General features: G+C 31.6%; 1 protein-coding gene across 1 annotated transcript; it reads right to left on the bottom strand.

Moving 5' to 3' along the window:
- Positions 1-1441: 1441 nt before the first annotated feature.
- On the bottom strand, positions 1442-4266 carry LOC132626714 (protein CUP-SHAPED COTYLEDON 3-like). The gene is made up of 3 exons (XM_060341674.1): positions 3967-4266; positions 2775-3040; positions 1442-1990 (listed from the first exon to the last, which is right to left on the bottom strand). The coding sequence occupies exons 1-3, from the start codon at positions 4136-4138 to the stop codon at positions 1580-1582; spliced, it is 849 nt and encodes a 282-aa protein (XP_060197657.1). The 5' UTR covers positions 4139-4266; the 3' UTR covers positions 1442-1579.
- Between the last annotated feature and the right edge of the window lie 16509 nt (positions 4267-20775).

The following is a 20775-nucleotide window of genomic DNA, read 5'->3' as shown; positions in this document are numbered from 1 at the left end:
ATATATATATATATATATATATATATAATCACTATTCAAAAACAACTACATACACATAGATACACTATAATCTAAAGTGTTGGGCACGGGCATAGGCCGTCTCGTATATATAATAAGGGTCCTATAGAAAGCCTGCACATGGCTGGTGCAATTCAAAATTTTACTCCATGTAAAGTTGTGTGGGACAGTGGCTTCCTGGTCCCACCTAACAACTCTATACTCTCTATTTTTTTGGTATCTCTCATTTTCTTTCTTACCGTTCTTCTTTTAAGCTTTTCATTTTCTGTTTGCTCTTCATTCTTCATTTCCATGCTCGCTGGTGGCCATCTTCCTTTTGCTTTTGGAAAAATCTGTGTTTTCCTTTGAATGAAATTAATGGAAGTAAGTTAGAGTTTCACCATTTAGAATTAGCAAGCCAATAAAAGATTTTTTTTTATCGATGAATTAAGCGAAAGTAAAAAATAAATTAGACAGTAGTTCTTCAAATCTGGGCTTTAGGTTACGTTTTTTTTCTCCATTCTTGCGGGTTTGACTTTTAGGGTCCGGTCTCATTCTTTATCTTTTTTTAACCCTTATTTTTTATTTTTTAAAAAAGAAAGTTAAACATTTCTCTAATAATTAAAGAACAACAAAGAAAAAGTAGTGCTTTACTTAAGTAGTAAACCAGCAAAAACTATCCAAAATAGAAAACGAAACAAAAATATATGGTAGTTGGTGGATAGATCTATTTGGAATTCCGGGGCCCATGGTCCACTTGTCAGATGATTTGTGGACAATTTTATTCATCATTTTTTAAATTCTATGTTATATTACAGTTCACAAATATTTAAAGTAGAAAATTGTTGAGAGTGTTGAAAATAAAAGTAGTGATATCAATCAAGATCGAATTATCTTTCAAATATCTTATTTGGTTAATTGAAAATATTCTTAAGCATAAATTATATATGAAGAATAAACTGATTTTTGAGGTTCATTTTGATGAATTTAATTTTTCCTTAATTTCATCTAAAGTTAAGTTTAAATCACCATATTTAATTAGCATATAATCTTGCCACATGAAATTATAAATGAAATTAAAACTTAAAAGGCATCAAAATAAACTATCTATAAGTAAAGAAATTATATGCTCACAACATGGTGTAATACAAATTATATTTCATTAATTAAATGTCTATTTTTATATCTTAAACTTGTGCCCGGGCTTAGCACGAGCCTCATGAAACTAGTGTGTGTATATATATACCGTATAATCAAGATATACCTGGTATAATAAAGAAATACATGGTACAATAAGTATAATATATTTGAAATATGGTAAAGGTATAATTTTTTTTCCAACATTTTAAGTGTGTATATCTAATTATATATACAGTATAATAAGGATATACATGGTATAATAAAGATATCCATAAGGATATACATGATATACAATATATAACCAAACTGAAAACATGAATAATTATTGGTTAACGAATTCCTTAACAAACAATAGAATGCATCTTCACGAATTCAACATATATATACATGTTCCCTTCACTACTAATTAATAATTAATCCAACTACCAATAATATCAACGATTCAAATGAAAACCGTGTTATTTTCATCATCAAATCTCATGTCTTCAAGGCTAGAATGAACTCCTTCATCTTGAAAACATGGTACTTCAAAATCCATATCGAGCAACAATCCGTATTGATCATCCTCCTGGCTGCACTGGGACAAGCGGGTCGTTTCACGATGGTCCTTTACTAATAAATCAAACAAATGATGATGCACTGTGTTTGAGTTTTGGCTAATTTGATCAGGTGGATTTTGGTAATTAATGTCATAATTATGCAATGAATGACTGTTCATATGGAGATCAGGACATTGGGACAAATTTGAAGAAGTGATAAAAGCGTCGTACGTGTTTTGTGGGCTAAGTTTGTTTGTACAATTGTTGTTCTCATCTTTTGATTTGTGAAACACTCGACATAATACCCAATCTTCCTGTTCAATGATCACAAACAAAAAGTTAAACAAATGAAAGTGGTCACTATTATATAACTTTAACTCATATTTCTTGTCTTGTTTCGAACTAGGAGGTTTCTAAGAAATTTCTCACAATTTTTTTCCCGAAATTTTCAACCTTCCAAACACTTTACATGTGTCTCAAGATTTATTCTAATTGTGAAAGATATACAAACTCGTTGGAATTTTCAACCTTCAAGCATATTACATATGTTTCAAAATCTATTCTAACTGTGAAAGATATACAAACTCGTTGGAATTTTCAATCTTCAAGCATCTTACATGTGTTTCAAAATATATTCTAATTGTGAAAGATTTACAAAACGTGCATTACACAATAAATATAATATTTGACATGTGTCTTAAAATCTCGTCAAATTTAACCAATGTGTACAACCTTTTCAAAAAACATAACCTGTCGTGATCACAAGAAAAGAGATTAAAAAGAAAAAAAACATGATCCATCTAAGGAAAGTGCATTAAAATGGATTTTTGTAAGAACTAGAAAAGAGGAGAGAAAAATGTTGCACGGAGAATAAAGAATACAATATATATTAAGAGTTTAAGCTTTATGCACTGAAGTTGAAAAATATATTTATACAATGAGGTCATTTATCAGATAATTACATGTATCCTCTTGATAATTACTCCATTAATCAGTAATTTGATAAAAATGATAACTAACATGCTATCACAAGTTAAAAGTCGCTAATACTAAAAGAAAATCTTATCTATTAATGATGTATATAACTTAAATTCGTACCTTAAGAGGTATATGGGGATTTTCCAGTCGAAACTCATGCATGATCCAACCAGTTTTAATGCCATTAGGAGCTCTATTCTTGTAAAAGACTAAAGTTTTTCTCATCCCTACGATATTACGTGTTTGAGGATCGAGCACTGTTCGATCCTTGCCCGTTGCTTTCCAATAACCCGAAGTTGTGGCCCGGTTAGCCCGAAAACCAGTAGCGTACTTTCGATCTCGGAAACTGAAGAAGTACCATTCACTAGAGTTGAGCTTTGCCACCTCTAATATGTAACAACATTTTCATGAAATAATAAGAGTAGGCAATTATTACAAATAATAAGAACAAGATCAAATGGAAGTTAGATAAATTTAAACACTAATAGTTACTCCCTCAACTTCGTTTTATAGTTAAGTGTATGACGGACAGAGTGACCAAAAAAATTGTCTTTGATCAACCAAGGTTACTGATAGACAAAATCTGCGCGACTATTTCGAGAGACTTTTCTATTGACGTGCATTTCAGTGATTATAAAATTATGTCGTTAAGGCAAATTCGAAAGTTTAAAGTTAAATTTTTATATTATAGAAATGTATCATTTTTTAAAATAAAATAAAAAGGCAGATATATCAAATAAAATGAATAAGAAAGAGCTAGTTTTCTCAAGATAATCGTTAATACATATTGAGCTTAAAACTTTTCATCCTAAAATGAGTTGATTTACATCCTATTTTTTTTTTAATGATTTACCCCATAATACTGGTAATCTTGTAGCAATAAAAAAAAATATCAGCAAAAGACCAAATAGTATCAATTATTTCCTGTTGAAACGTCATAAAAAATATGGGATCTCCGACACAAAATTTGTCGAAAATATTTTCGACGTGCCAATTTCCGACATATTCTATCAGAAATTCGCAATTTTTAGTAGTACACCACTATACGTCATTTAAAATGTAACAGAGGAATAGATAGCAGTACCCATCCCAGCAGGAAACACAGCTTATAGTTATTTTGCAATTAATTTCTTGATTAATTCATGCGTGATCAAGCAGTGATTAAAACAGTTAATCACAAGTCACCTAGTTCATCTTTTAAGAAAATTTTCTTTGCATGTCTAAATAAATGGAAGTGTTAAATTTTGATGATCAAGAGAAAAATGTAATTAATTAATTAGAGAAGAAGAAGAAGAGAAATTAATAAACATACCAGGAAGTTGCCATGGCTCACAAATGTGAAGATCAATTTCCACTAAACTACCTTTAATAACATCCTCTTCATTATAAATTTTCTTGTAGAGATAATGAAATACTAATTCTTCATCACTGGGACAGAATCTAAAACCAGGGGGAAGTGTAGCTCCAATTTCTCTTAAATCCATTTTTGACTTTTTGACTAAAACAAGTTGAAGATATGATCACCAATAAGGTGTTCTGTGAGTTTGGAAAAGAAGAAGAAGAGAATGTAAGGAGTATTCAGTTCTTTGACAAAGGAGTTTATTTATAGACAAGTCTGCCGGTTGGAATTCTGTCACATTATCCTAGCAGCTAATTAAATAATGCTTGTGTATATTGTTATTGTTGGAACTTTCATGAAAAACCAAAGTCACAAGAAATCTTCTATTTGTGGGCTTAAGTGAATAAAATAATAATAACTTAATGCAAATTATTATTACTGTAATAAGTCCGAATCATATTATTATGTAGGAAAGAACCTCCAAATTACTACTTTTAGGTTAAGGTATGGGGATGTTAAGTTAAATTTAAGATAAATTTTTCAAAACTTGAAACATGTTCAAATTATATGAGAGGTTAACAATTTTAACTTATTGAATTTAATTTGTTATAATATGTTATTTTTTTTAATTCTCGGTTTACTAATTCCGTTTGTTATAAAAGGATATCTGTAGTTATATATTTTTTAAGTAATCTGATAGCGTGAAAATTATATCAAGTGCTTGATGTAAATGTTGGTGAGGACCAATCATCGCGCAGCAGATAGGTGACAGATCTACTAGCTTATGAAAGAACAATAATGATATTTTCTAAAGATTTCATAGATATTTTGGTAGTTTCTCTATGTTTGTCAATGAAATATTATGGAACTACGTTCGGTCCGCAGTGACCTGATATTTTGTAATGACGCTTAGTAATTTAAAATATTCAGTCCTTTTAACCAAAAAAAAGCTAAGGAATATATATCAGGGGTTTTAGGTTTGTCATCGAAAATCATAAATCGTTTTCTAGACACATAATTTGAGAAATGTTTCAAGCTATTAGTAGACTGTAATTTCATTTTATTTTTGGTACATTTAGTAAACTCTCATTGTTACATCCCTTTCTATTTGTGATCTGCAGGGCGGAGCTACAGCCATGTAAAGGTGTTCACGTGAACACCCTTCGCCGAAAAATTACATGGTGTATATAGGTCAAATTCTACTAAATATTGCTACATATAGAAAATTACACACCCTTGATACAAACATAACCTTTAGTCCAACAGTGAAGGGTGTGCAAAGATGCTTTGTGTCTCATGTCGCGAGATCGAACCTGTGCTAACTACATTGTGAGCATTTTTTATTGCTGTTTTGCTTGTTTAAAATTAATTGACAAGTGGAATAGACTGTCTCAATGATCATCTATCTCCCTATTCTCTCTTTCATCCTTTTGTATATTTTCTCTCCTTAGTCAAATTGACTATCTCTCATTTTCTTATCCACCTTAATTTTACTTTATTTACTTTTTCAGTCAACCTTTATCTCTATTTACCCTTTTTTTTGTGTATATATATATATATATATATATATATATATATATATATATATATATATATATATATATATATATATATATATAAAAGTCATTATAGAAGTATTAATCGTTTTGTCTTTGTTTGGTGCTTAATCCTTTTTGGAAGTTTTCAGTAACTTTAAGTCCTCTTCTATATAAATTTGTGTGTAATATATTTGAGTTTTTTTTCAAGTTTATGTACCTTTGATTTCTCCTCTAAATATATTAAATATTGTGGCCGGCTCAATTAAAAGCTTAAATGGTTAAAACTAACATAGTAGTTTTATTTAATTAAATCTTCAACATCTTAGCTTTCGTCTTTGATTACTCTTTTGTTAACTTCTATACATTATTTTGATTTGTGCGTATTATTTTTTATGGATTTTGACTAATCGATTTTCTTTAGTTGACTTTTTATATTAGTTATGATTTATACAATTGGTAGTTCTATTACATGTTTTCTTTATGATTTAGTTCAACAATATATAATTTTATTTAAAAAGTTTCGTGCACCTATTCACCGGGATTTTTTTTCCCACACGCATGATTTACTTCTTTGAAATTTGTACACCCTTGCCGAAAAATCTGACTCCGCCATTGGTGATCTGTATATGCATGGGGTTGCTAACAGTCTCTACATCGTTTATCATTGCGAGTGTTCCGTGCACTTCTGAAATTATATATATCTAGAATATAATTGCTTGGAGAATTGATCGTATAACATATGCCAGCCACATAACCACAACACGATGGAAATATTTGTAGAGACAGTTAGCCCAATATCATCTTGATCTCCAAAGAACTAGAGGCGAATTCAGGATTTAGATTTATTGGGTTCAGACATTTAGCCTTTGGAATTCTTATATTGTACTGTTAAAATATAATCATAAGTTCAAAATTTGATATATCTATATGCATTGAGATGAACCCATATTCAAAAGGCTAAATTCACCTCTGCGATTGAACAACAACAACAACATACCTAGGGTAATATCACAGGTGGCGTCTGGAGAAGGTAGAGTGTTTGCAGATCTTACTTCTACCTCGTAGAGATTGAGAGGTTTGTTTCTGATAGACCCTCGACTTAAGACCTTTGCGACTGAACTATTAAACCTATTTTGCAACAACATTATATAGTGATTAATTGTGTGAAGAACTTTTCTACTGTTCGTGTAATTTAACATGTTATCCACTTTAGTCTCTTGGTTGTAGCTAATTCAACTTATTATTGAGAGTTATATGTAACTAGCTAGCTGCTATCAGTGACATGATGCTGTAAGTATATAAAAATTGAGCTCTTTCCTAGGACATGGTATTTGGTAAGCCAAAAAAGTCATAGGTTTTTTGTATAATTAGATGTAGATTAGCTTACTAATTTTTATAATCTAGCTAGGCTCTTTGAGCAAGAGATAATGCATTTGATCTGGTAATAGAAATTAGAAGTGGGACACAAAAACCAATCAGGAAATAAAGTACTCCTATAACTCCACAAGTAATTATATGTTACGACTTTGATGTTGATTTAAATTCTAATCATTCATGCTTATATTAAAATAGACCCCTCTTAAATCTGTTTGTGGTATGTATATATAGGGTCTATATACCAACGATGATGTGAAGGACTGATAATGCTTCAGCGTAAGTTTAAAGAAAACAAAAAGGAATTTAGATAACCTGCTTTTCAACACTATCAAACAACAAAGTAATATTACCGACTCAATTTTTAAGAGAACTTTCTCAAACATCATTTTATATGAATGAATATGTCTTGTTGGCTAAGGTAGCCATCAATAATTACGAAAATAACGACAAATTATCAATTTGTCATGACATGGAATCATCTCCTAATAATAATTAAGATCAGAGAATGACGTTAATGGGCCCATGAATCATATTGCCCTAAAAGATTCAAAAAGGAAAATGACATACGGTAGACTTTTTATTACAAAATATATAAATATTTTTTTTTTTACAAAACATAACGATATGAAATATGACGAATTTTCATATATTTTTTATTTTTTTATTTTTTTTCAGAAAATAATTTTTTTTAAATATATATATATTTTTTAAAAACTATTTATTTTTTTGCTCAAAGGCTAAAAAATTACCTCAATTTTTTGTGTATGGAAAATGTATGAAATGTGTATGTGTGAGCGAATTTTTAATATTATTTTCATACACCAAATTGTGAGCGAAAACTTTAAGCCTTGGATATTGTATGAAAGTGAAACCTAATATGAACTTTACATACGAAAAATGTGAATGAAATTCTAAGTCTTGAGATATACACATTTCATAACATTCTCATACATAAAATTTTGAGCGTAATGTTTAAGCCTTGATCGAGATATACACGCTTCATACGTTTTTCATACAAAAAATTTGAGCGAACTTTTTAAGCCTTGAGCAAAATATACACATTTCATACACAAAAATTTGAGCGATTATTTTAAGTCTTGAATGTTATATCAGAGTTATATACAATGTTGTTGTAGTTATATTAATTTTACAGAAATCTAACATGAACTTTATATACGAAAATGTGAGCAAAATTCTGAGCGAGATACAAATTTCATACCGTTTTGATACACACAATTTTGAGCAGATTTTTTAAGCCTTGAATGAGATATACACATTTCATACACTAAATTTTGAGCAAACTTTTTAGCCTTGAGTGAGATATACACATTTCATACATAAATTTTTTAGCGAAAAAAATATTTTTTTTAATATATATATTTTTTAGAAAAAGTATGTTTTGTATAGGATTTGTAATGTTATGTTTTGTAAATAGAAAACTATCGTCACGTTTCGTAAATATTTCTCCTTAATATCTATATATACATACTTTACCCTCCAACTTGTTGCTGATTGAAGCTCGATCAATTGAGTCACACAAGGTATAAGAATTCTCGACTATAACTTTTTTCGCTTGTTAGGTTCCGGAAAGATTATATATATATATATATATATATATACTGTTTGAGCTGAAGTTACTAAATTCTGTCTGACCATGAATATTATATACAACGGTTGCTCCACACGTGTATCTCGCATTCGCCATGCCACTAGTCATCTATAAATTTGTAACTCCAAAGCAGAATCACATAACTTTAATTAGTTTAACTCAGAAGTAACTTGTAAAAAGAAGAAAACCACTGACAGTGCATAGAGAAAAAAGATACTACTCTGATTAGTTACTATTATCATTTGATTAGCAAAACGAATGAACTAAATCCATTAACATATTGCTTGTTATAAAACTACATAATTGGAAATAAACAAGAGAAGCAAACTAATAACTTTGTAGAAAGGAGGGAGAGATTGTATTTCACTACTTGTTGATATCTCTTACAAATTGAGAACTTAACCATCTATTTATAGAGATGGTAAATCTCTTGATGAAGTCATCAATGACAACACCAAGAGTTAAAATCAAACTTGTGTTGCTTCATTTCTTCATTTCATGCATGCCACCAAATGTACATGTACCTTGCTTCATTTTCTTCATTTCATACATGCCACCAAATGTACATGTACCTATTCTTTTTAGGACATGTGGAAAATCTAGACTCTATGAACATTCATATATATATATATATATATATATATATATATATATATATATATATATATATATATATATATATATATATATATATATATATATATATATATATTATAACACTCCCCCTTGGATGTCCATTGATAGATAATATGCCTCGCTAAAACCTTATTAGAAAAAAACCCAGTGGGAAAAATTCTATTGAAGGAAAAAGAGTACATATTTCTAATAATATACATTTTGGTTGCCTCATTAAAAACCTTACAAGAAAAACCCAGTGGGACAAAACCTTGTATGGAAAAAAGAGTACAACGTGTATTAGCTCCCCTGATGAGAACTTCAGTCCAAGTATTTGAGTCTTCGCATTCCAATCTTGTGCACCATCTTCTCGAAAGTTGCGGTTGGTAGAGACTTGGTGAACAAATCAGCTATATCATCACTTGAACAAATCTGTTGCATGTTGATATCACTATTCTTTTGGAGCTCGTGTGTGAAGAACAACTTTGGTGAAATGTGTTTTGTCCTATCTCCTTTTATGAATCCTCCTTTCAATTGGGCAATGCATGCTGCATTATCTTCATATAAGATTGTGGGTATTTTATCACATTTCAAACCACACTTTTCTCGAATGAGATGTATCATTGACCTCAGCCACACAACTTCACGACTCGCTTCATGAATAGCTATTATCTCAGCATGATTTGATGAGGTAGCCACAATAGGCTGCTTTGTAGATCGCCAAGATATGGCGGCGCCCCCACAAATAAATACATAGCCTGTTTGAGATCTAGCTTTGTGTGGGTCAGATAAATATCCTGCATCGGCATAACCAACAAGATCGGGACTGCAATTGCTAGAATAAAATAAGCCCAAATCGATAGTCCCCTTTAGATACCTCATTATGTGTTTAATTCCGTTCCAGTGTCTCCTTGTAGGAGCACAACTATGTTTCGCTAACACATTAACTGAAAATGTTATGTCAGGCCTTGTGGTATTGGCAAGATACATTAGTGCACCAATTGCACTAAGATATGGTACTTCTGGACCAAGAATTTCCTCATTCTTTTCTTGAGGTCGGGATGGATCTTTATTCGCATCAAGTGATCGAACAACCATCGGAGTACTTAATGGATGTGCTTCATCCATATAAAATCGTTTCAACACTCTCTCTGTATAGGCAGATTGATGGACAAAAATCCCATTTGTCAAATGTTCAATTTGCAAACCAAGGCATAATTTTGTCTTTCCAAGATCTTTCATCTCAAATTCCTTCTTTAAATAATCAATTGCCTTTTTGAGCTCTGCAGGAGTTCCAATAAGGTTTATGTCGTCAACATATACAGCAAGAACAACAAACTCCGATATTACTTTCTTTATAAAAACACATAGGCAAATTGCATCATTGTTATAGCCTTCTTTTAAAAAATATTCACTAAGGCGGTTATACCACATGCGCATGGATTGCTTTAAACCACTAATAGATGACGTGCCTCGTTAAAACCTTATTAGGAAAAAACCCCGTGGGAAAAGAGTACACATATCTAGTAATACGCTTTGAGAGCTGCCTCATTAAAAACCTTGCCAGGAAAACCCAAATGGGACAAAACCTTGGTCAAGGGAAAAAGAGTACAATGCGTATTTTCTCCCCCTGATTAAAGCATCACATAATTCTTGACGATGATGTGACAAATCATGTATACCAACTTATTATATCTTGAGATTGACAGATCTTTTATCAGATCTGTCAAATGATCATTTGACGAACTGGTTGATGATCCGCATCTTCCTTTCTCAGATAGAGTTGCATCATCGCCGTATAATATTGTTGCAATCAAGACAAGTACATCATGACTTGCTTCATAATCTGTTGTTGTGTTTCTATGATTTGACTGTCATGACAATAATCCTTCATGGAAATAGATAACACATCTGGATTGAATTCTTATGTCGATCAGATGAATGCCCTGTATGTCCAAAACACTTGACAGTATTGGTTAGGACAAATACATTCATGTCAGGGCTTTCATTTGCAATATGCAGTTGATCTATTTCAATAACTCCATGTTGGAGTAAATTATATCATGCCTGTAGTTATAGCAAGATATATAAATGCAACAATTGCACAAATATATGGTACTTCAGGACCATTTCAATTTTCTCATTTCAGCAGATATAATCAAGTGCTTTTGGAAACTCTTTAAGAGCTCCAATAATATTCAAGTCATCAACTTGCATAATAATATGAAAGGTTCTGATTATCATATAGGGACAAGGGTAAACATGATCTTATTGGTACCCTTCGTCAATAAATATTCATTAAGGCGATTTCAGTACATCAGCCTTGATTCATTTAATCCATTTAAGGATTTATAAACAAGTTTCCCAAGAATTTGTATATGCTTCAGGCATTTTGAATCCTTCAGAAATTTTCATATAAATCTTGTCAAGTAATTCATATAGGATGTGAAAACATCTATTTCTATTTAAATGATATGACATCTTCTGGTGTCTGGACAGCAGGTCAAATAAGCTTTATGCTTACCAAGATGCGTCATTTCACTTGATAATAATTTTTAAGTCAGCATGCTTTAATAGACGTAGAATTTAGATCCTCACAATCTTTTACAATATTGCGCTATATTGTATCAAAATATTGTCGACAAGATATCATGTTGTATCGGTTCGCAATTCGACATAACTTACTGAGATCTCATCACTTCATTATTTTCAGGTACCTGAACCTCACATAAGGTTTTATGAAGTGTTATGTCGTCGGCTCTTCAAGAGCACTTTGCCTCCTTATTATGATCATTTGCTCCTCCTTTTTTTTTTTCCAAGGATTATTATATTTGGAACCGATTGGTCTACCATGCTCCATGCATGTTGTAGACTCTGTCCTTCAGGGACATTAGGAGCATTTTGTAGATGAAATATGAAATAGTTGGGTCAGCAAATGCTTCCAGCATTTGATTTGAATTATCTGAGGATCATACTGATGATAATTCACAATATATTTCTTAGCTGCTTATTCTCTCTCCCTTATTTTAGTGACATATGTCCCCATTTTCTTTGGGAAAATCCATCTGTGTGTATCATGGTATATCCATTAATCATGTACCACACATCAAATGCTAAAAGATGGAAATATCTAGTTCCTGACCCTGAACCAAATATGAGGGGAGAATTTATCAAAATTTATTGATCTGAAGCATACAAGTGCTATTGTATGCAATATATCATATCTCAGACTAACATCTGAAACTCTGTTCTCATAAGCAATGGTTTAGCTGTATTATGGAGGCATCTAATGCCAAACCAACTTAGATATAAACCAGCATTATCAAGATGATTGTCTTGATTACATATTCTGAAAATTGTGCTTCCAACTCAATCATTTTGAGCAAGCAACTTCATAAATGTCAAATTGCCAGTTGACAATAAACATACATGTGACCGTCTCATAGATGCATCTATTTAAGACATCACATTACAGGTGAAGGGGCCCACATTCACCTTTTATATTTTTCAGAATTTTGGGGATTCAGTCCCAATATTAGCTGGTGTAATCAACTTATCATGAGAATAAGCAACACAAACAAATTCTTGAAGAATCTTCTAGTTCATCAATATGTTTTTAATACTCAATTAGCACATCAGATTTAAATCAGGACGATCAAAATGGTCTTGTCAACTGATAAAATTATCTGTACCCGTAAACTTCAAGTTTACCATGACGAGTGCTATTTCTTTTGATAAACTTCTGGTTTATTATTGCATGAAATTGTATATCAATAAACTTCTGGTTTATTGTGGTATGTGATCTCATCATGCTCGGGTAACATTTCACTTGTGTATTTCTTAACCATAGTAACTTGAAGATATTTAATATTCCGATCATTTGTAGTCTCAATATGATAACCATTTTTATTGTTAGTAAACTTCAGGTCTACTACAGTGTTCCGATCGTACCAATTACGGTCTACGATGAATCGTATTATCATATATAACATCTTCAAGAGACTTCAATTTATTTATCATAATCAGATATTATTTGGGCATTGCTAGTGTCATGATATTTGTAAATAAATAATTAGCTCTTCTGGAGCCTTTGATCATTAATTTCTATTACCAAATATTTCTTAAATACTTCTGGTACCATGAAAGCAAATTTTGATACTACTTGTGTCACGAAATAAACATTGAATTCTAAACTTCAATATTTCAAACATCTCCTTCAGGGAGATTCATCATTAACTGAGTATTTTTGTATCTAAGCTCAAACACATAATAATCAAATGCACGTTTATATTTATAAGCTTTGCTACATATTATCACATTCACTTCAGGAAATTGATATGTATTTGTAACATTTATCAAAAATTCTCATTCTTCAAGAATAGAACAAAATCATCTCTACGTGTTCTGAGCATATCAAATTATGATAGCTTAATACCTCTTTTAAGATATTGCTACTTCAGGAGCAAATCAAGGTATCCACATAACGTAGAGTATTTTTCTCTAACATATCTTTAATTGTAATCACAATATGCTTATGATAATATTATCACTTCATGTGACATAGGCATAAATTAAAAATTATCATAAAAAACATGATTAAGATAATTTAAATATTACATAGCTGGATCATTACAAACTAAACTTCCGTGTTGTCCAGTAGTTAAAATTCCATGATTAACAAGAATAGATACAGATAGTAGCTATATTCAAAAAGCATTTGTGCAACTTATTGTAATAAGAAAATATTGAAGTCATTGACATATATAATAACATAATCAATAAATCTACCAGACTTATTTGAGGTATATATAGCCATAAATTTACGCGACAGAAAAGTACTTACATCTCAATTACTTTCCTTTGAGGTTGAGTAATAAAGCTACGAATTCAAAGTGCAAACCTTCCTCATCAAAGGTTTTCGTAGACAGAGTGTTCGGATCAGTATCATACCCCAATCAAAAGAGCAACTCGTCAATCTATTGGAATCCAATTAATAGTGGTAGAGTCTCGTGCTGATAACGTGTTATAAAACTACATAATTGGAAATAAACAAGAGAAGCAAACTAATAACTTTGTAGAAAGGAGGGAGAGATTGTATTTCACTTCTTATTGATATCTCTTACAAATTGAGAACTTAACCATCTATTTATAGAGATGGTAAATCTCTTGATGAAGTCATCAATGACAACACCAAGAGTTAAAATCAAACTTGTGTTGCTTCATTTCTTCATTTCATACATGCCACCAAATGTACATGTACCTTGCTTCATTTTCTTCATTTCATACATGCCACCAAATGTACATGTACCTATTCTTTTTAGGACATGTGGAAAATCTAGACTCTATGGACATTCATATATATATATATATATATTATAACATTGCTATTGTTTTCCTAATTTTATGTGACCAACTTGATAGTCTAGATTATCAAAAAGATACACAAAGAGAAAAAAAAACGGAAAAAAGAAGATGAAGAAGAGTGACTTTGACAATAATAAATTAAAGTACATTTATGTACAGTTGTTGGGCATAAATCGTGCTCCCTTTAGGCTTAGTATTGCAGTTTTGTGTTATTTTGTCACATGGTTCGAATATGCTTTTAGCGGGCAATTAATTTGCGGCAATAACTTAATTGCCGCTAATTATATTCTAAAATTAATTATTACCGGCAATATCAAACTTTAGCCCTAACAATAAATGCCGCTAAAAGCTTTAGCGACCTTGGAACTAATGGCATTAACCAATTGCTGGTAATATTTTGTGGCAATAACTATTGCCGCTAAAAGGAAAATATATTATCACTAAAAGCCTCTTTTAGTATAGTGAGGGACGAATCCACCCTAAAGGGTGGGGGTGGCATGGCACCCCCTAGATTAATAATTTTTTTATATACTTATGTAATAAGTTGCTTAATTAGGTTAAATATTTGATCCTGCCACATCCAGCCTTAAATTAGACAAATGTGTCATGACTGGTAGACACAATTTTGAATCTATCTTGAATATTTTCCGACACCCGTTTTTCTTTGTGCTTTTTTACTTCCTTTGTACTAGTAATTCCTTTTTCGGCTCTTCCAATTTTCTATTTATCTTTTTATTATTTATATTGCCTTTCCTCTTTTCTATTATTTTTCTATGATCTCTAGCGAGAACACACAAATAGAAACTTCAAAATCTCTTAAATTAAACATTTTCTTAATCTCAAATCTGTGAGTATTTAAATTGAAAAACTTGGGTCTCAATGAAAATTTTGGATTGAGATCAAAATTCATTTTTTTTTTTTTTTATAATTGCTTTTGTTTATTACTCCCTCCATCCAAGTTTACTTGTCTATATTTGACTTAGACACTCTTAATAAGCAACAAAAAAAAAATATAAATGAATTGGAATGCTTAATAATAAGGGTAAAATGGATATAAAATGGTAAATTATATCTTGGTTTTTCAAACTATAGAACTTACAAGTAAAAGTGGACATATATTTTTAGTATAATTGACAAATAAAAATGGACGGAGGGAACGTATTATAAAAACTTATGCTATTGTATAATTGTTAAATTCAATTTAAATCACTTTACTAGTTAAATTATGATGGAAATTTCGCAAGCACTGCTTAGAAAAAACATGAAATTTATGATTTATTTTTGAGAACTTGTAGTTCATCTAATTCTACATTTATTTATGGGATGTCTTTACCTATCGAAGAGTTTTTCTATTATTTTTCTTATTTTGATTGGTGTAATTCCCTTATTGAATATGTTATTTTACTTGTGCAAATTTATTTTTTGATATATATAAAAGATGCAAGTACCTTGGTGAAATGTTGATTTTACTTTTATTGTTAATGGGTGTTAATGAGTGTGATTCCTTGTTTAAGATGCTAATTATGTTCATTTATTTTTATTTTTGAGATGTAATTTCATATTTGCAAATTAAAAAAAGCCTATTTCGTTGACCCGAACAAACTAAAAAGAGATGGACCCGACCCAAATACACATTTCTAACAAGATGTACATTGAGGAAAATTATGGCACCCGCCACCTTCAAATTCTAGATCCGCCTTTGTTCGAAAGTAGTAAAGGATAAAAAGAAAAATGTTGTTTTTGTCTCAATATGAAAAATAAAGAGGTCTCAGTTGTTCCTTTAGATTATTTATAAGTCATATACTTTGTCATACATGTAATGAACTTTTATATTACCAGTATGATCTATTTAACTTGCTTTATTAAGTCATTTATCATTTATTTTAAGTTACTAATTACTATTAATAAAATTACTTTTTAAGTAAATTGAATATATAAATAACTATTACACTTAAGTGTATAGAACTTAAACTCTTTAATTTGTTTGTTTCATCGTGTAGTGAAATCTATCAATTTGGACAAGTAGGGGGGAAGGTTACTCATTGGATTATAGAGAATCTATCAATTCAAAAAATTAACATAGGTCTCATTCTGATATAACGCATGACCTAATTCAGCTATTTTCCTTGATAGATCTTAAAATGATTATAGAGCATTTCATTTCAAAAGTCAGCAATCAAGAAATGAAACAATTTTTTCTGCCTTCTATCCCACCTCACGTCTACTACCAGAAAGAATAGGAAAAAATAGAAAGAGGATCATTATTGATATTATTAATCGAAGAATTTATTTGTGTTCATATACTAAGCTTACTTAATGACCTTTCTTAAAAAATATTCTATAAGGGATTAGGGAAAAGAAGGGATTGAGAAGGGAAATCGAAAAAATGACACGATCCAATTTGACTAGTCTTGAAGGCAATCTGTTCTTAGCTTTGTATTCACTTTTAACGAGTATTTAGGAGTGATGTACCACACACATATAAAAAAAAGACAGGCATATAATCAAAGACAAAATGTATGGGTTTCGGACCCCAATCACATATCCATAAGATCGTACTATCTACCAACTAGTGCCCAAAGTATGGCATTTAGACCGACTATACAATTTAATTACACAATTACCCATATCATGGCACAGGTACCCGACACAAGTGCTCGTCACCTTACGAGTATCGGGACCCCTTTAGTAACCCCATTATCCCTCTTAATTAGGTTCATTTAGACCAACTACGACACTCTATATAAGGTATAAAGTCTCAATTTGCCTAGAATTAGGAGTCTGAATCACAAATCCTGCTTGCCTTTTCGTACGGCCTCCGAATGGTCCCAATCTGGTCAAATATGGACTATACATTAGAACACGAGTCTATTGGTACCCATATTGACATAGAATAAATTCGGACCCAAAATGATGTCCAAAATAGGATTCCGAGTCAAAAAGGGCAAAATAGAAAATTTAATCCAAAATTGATCTACCCGTGATCTATATATAGAATCTAGATGCCAAAAATCAACTCAATCCCACGTCAATTTCAAGATCAATTGAAGAAAATCCTTATTTTTAGCTTAGAAACCCCTAATTCTATCTTAAATCATGATTTCTACCCTTAGATTCCTTAATAATCAATGATATAATCATAGGATGAAGGTTACAAACTTACCCACTTGATGATCCTTGCCAAACTCTCTAAAATCGCCCTTAACTAAGCTCCCAAACTCTAAATATGTGAATGAAAGGGCTAAGGTTTGAAGTTAGAATTTAATATCTGATTTTGCTCAGCAATCTCGCAGATGCGCCAAAGGGCTCGTAGATGCGGCCTCGCACCTGCGCCTTTTCTCTCGCATCTGCGAACCTAATTAAATCTCTCAGGACCGCAGATGCGGACTAAGACACTGTAGAAGCGACCACACATCTGCGGAACAAGTACCACAGATGCGAAGCATCAGAAACATGCAAAAATATGGTGTTTCACACATTCGCCCTGAAATCCCGGCTCATCCGGAACCTCCCGGATATAAACCAAGTATGCTAACCACTCTAAAAAAACGCTACGAACTCATTCGCCCCCTCGAAATTTCCAAAAGAGATCATCTTGACCCCGTCAACGCCAATCGCCCAAAAACCAACTTTCCAACAAAAAGGCCAAAATGCCCCTGAGTCCCTCGGGAACCGAACCAACTACTCTACCAAGTTATAATCGACATTCCGGACTTAACGGAATAGACGAAATTTCCAAAAAGTCTCATTTACCCCGATGTTGACTTTAGTCAACCAACACTTAAGAATTCTCAAAAATTCCATTTTCTCACTCCAAAAACATCTGAATGCCTCGGGAGTCGCGCCACCCATCCCCACAAAGCAAATGCACTCTAGAGAAGCTAGAGGGGTCCACAAGGGTAAAATAGGCAAAATAGTCAAAACGACCTAACGGGTCGTTGCTAAAACAATTCAGAATCAAACATATAGGGACGAATTTAGAATTTTAACTTGATGCATTCGATTTTTAGAGTTCTTATGGAATCAAATGTGATATTTGTTGAGATTTATTGAATTTTCACATATAAAAAATCTATACTTCGTGGCAAAAAATATATTTAACTCGTATGGACCCGATATTAAAGTATTGAAACCTCTGCTGTGCCACTATGACCACTAGACTGTAATTCTTGTCATTTGCACGATTGACCTTCAAAGGTACTGTTCTTTAATTTTTGCTCCTTAAATTGGTGATCTTTAACTTTTTTCTTCGCTAAAAATCTCTTAGTTTCGGGTTCGAACTCCCGCTCAGTCAATTTTTTTTTAAAAAAAAAAATAAAATTGCAAGGTAGAGTCTGGATTCGCAAGATAGAGTTTGGATTCGCAAGGCAGAGTTTCAAACTCTACCTCAGGCAGAGTTTCAAACTCTACTTTAAGGTAGAATTTTGCCTTCACCAAAAGGCATAAGGCAGAGGCAATTTTTTTTTCCTTTTTTTTAAGTTAGTTGGAATTTGGCAAACCTTTGCCTTAAGGCCTAACTGTTGCCCCAGTAGGCCTAATTTTGTGGAAAAGTTTGCCTTAAGGCAACTTCTGCCTGAATAGGCCTAACTTTGCCCGAATAAGCCTATTTTTGCTACAAACTTCTGCCTTGCGGTTTGGTTTTTTAATATTACTGAGCGGAGATTCGAACCCGAAACCCATGAGTTTTTAGGAGAAGGACAAAAAATTAAAAATTTCAAATTTGAGGGGCAAAAATTAAAGACCACTGCCTTTGAAGGGAATTCCGCACAAAAAAATCACTCGGGTTTAAGCTTCAGATCACACACGAACGCCCTGCCCTCAACCAATTTCTGAACATCCCCTACAACCTGGAAAAAAAAAAAAATATGACTAATAATAGTAATAAACGTCCAAAAGGTTAATTATCCAAGTGCTAATTTTGCCTTTTCTGTCATGTCCCTAATAATTATAGATACATGAATGCTTCTTGCTTTTATCAAATGGGCACGAAGTTGTCTTCGTGTTCTTTTGTTCTCTTGTAAGTATGCAATCAATTGTAGCATCCAACCTAATTAATAATACATACTTAGCTTATTTGATTCTTTGATTAGCTCTAATCCTACTTTGCATAAAGTTTGTACTATGATTTATACATCTTCCACATATTTGCAATACCAATCTAATCACTTAACTAATCATAATAATTTATGCTAACTTTGATAATATTATACTGTTTTTTGTCGCGGGTGGAGGAAGGGGGCACTACTAAAGATAATTTACATTTGGAGTTTCAGCTTAAAATAACACAGTTTTGTGAGTTGTAACTACTTCAACTTCTTTTATTTCATAAGGTGGTTTTAATTTAAAGTAGCAAAATTGTTATGATAAAATTAAAAAGATAAACTATTTTACATTTATTGGGAAAGCCATATCGCGCTAGCTCTGAGTTATGTTTTGTGCTTGTCACACTACTTTACATGCATAACTAAAAAAAGAGAAAAATTTCATTTAGTTCACCAATTTATAATTTTCTAAACAGTGCATACCGGATAAATCTAAAAATGAGAAAAAAGAATAAGACAAGGAGGATGTAAACTTATATACACTTTTGAAAGCTTTAATTTGCATTATTTGTGAGTTTCAATCTATTGTAGCAAATAAACTTTTTTTTTTTTCAAATTAGTAATTTTACCTTTTATGACCAATTACTACGCGTTCTTTTTCACGTAATTTTTCTTTCACATGTTTTGTTGAGAAGAATGTAGATGTGACGTGTTACACAAGATGTGTACACGTCATGCACGAACGTGTGATGTATCGATTATCTATTCCTGGGATCACCACATTGATTATTCCCAAAAATCCAAAATTAAATGACCCAATGATTGTGAAATTAATTGGGTAGCGTTGTGTGGGATGTTGGTGAACGAGGTGACCATTTCACATTCTCTCCTTTTATTTGCAAACAAATACTTCATCCGTACCAAAATAAGTGTTTTATTAACAAAAAAGAAAATTGTCTGAAAATAAGTATCGAATTCAAAATATAAATTGATAAGAGTTTTCAATTACACTCTTAATATTAAAATAGTGGTCCTCTTTGATATTTCAATCTTCAAAAAACATCTAATTAACAGGAGTATTTTAGTGAACTTTATATTGTATTTATTGATTTTTTAATAAACATGATATTTGCCATGTACCACTTATTTTGGGACATAAGGAGTAACTCCAATAATTTGATGCACATTTTATAGGTGTCTATTTACTTTATTCACTTCCACTAGTAATGGGCTTTAT

This window comes from Lycium barbarum, chromosome 1 (assembly GCF_019175385.1).
Source record: "Lycium barbarum isolate Lr01 chromosome 1, ASM1917538v2, whole genome shotgun sequence".
NCBI classification, from domain to species: Eukaryota; Viridiplantae; Streptophyta; class Magnoliopsida; order Solanales; family Solanaceae; genus Lycium; species Lycium barbarum.
Note: the sequence above shows the minus strand (reverse complement) of the source record. Positions and strands in the feature narration are given on the sequence as shown.

Excerpts from the sequence above, each read along its gene's own strand:
- LOC132626714 (XM_060341674.1), bottom strand. The coding sequence starts at position 4,138 with ATGGATTTAAGAGAAATTGGAGCTACACTTCCCCCTGGTTTTAGATTC. Across the intron at positions 3,041-3,966 it reads TGAGCCATGGCAACTTCCTG|AGGTGGCAAAGCTCAACTCT; the intron begins GTATGTTTATTA and ends GTTACATATTAG. Across the intron at positions 1,991-2,774 it reads ATCCCCATATACCTCTTAAG|GAAGATTGGGTATTATGTCG; the intron begins GTACGAATTTAA and ends ATCATTGAACAG.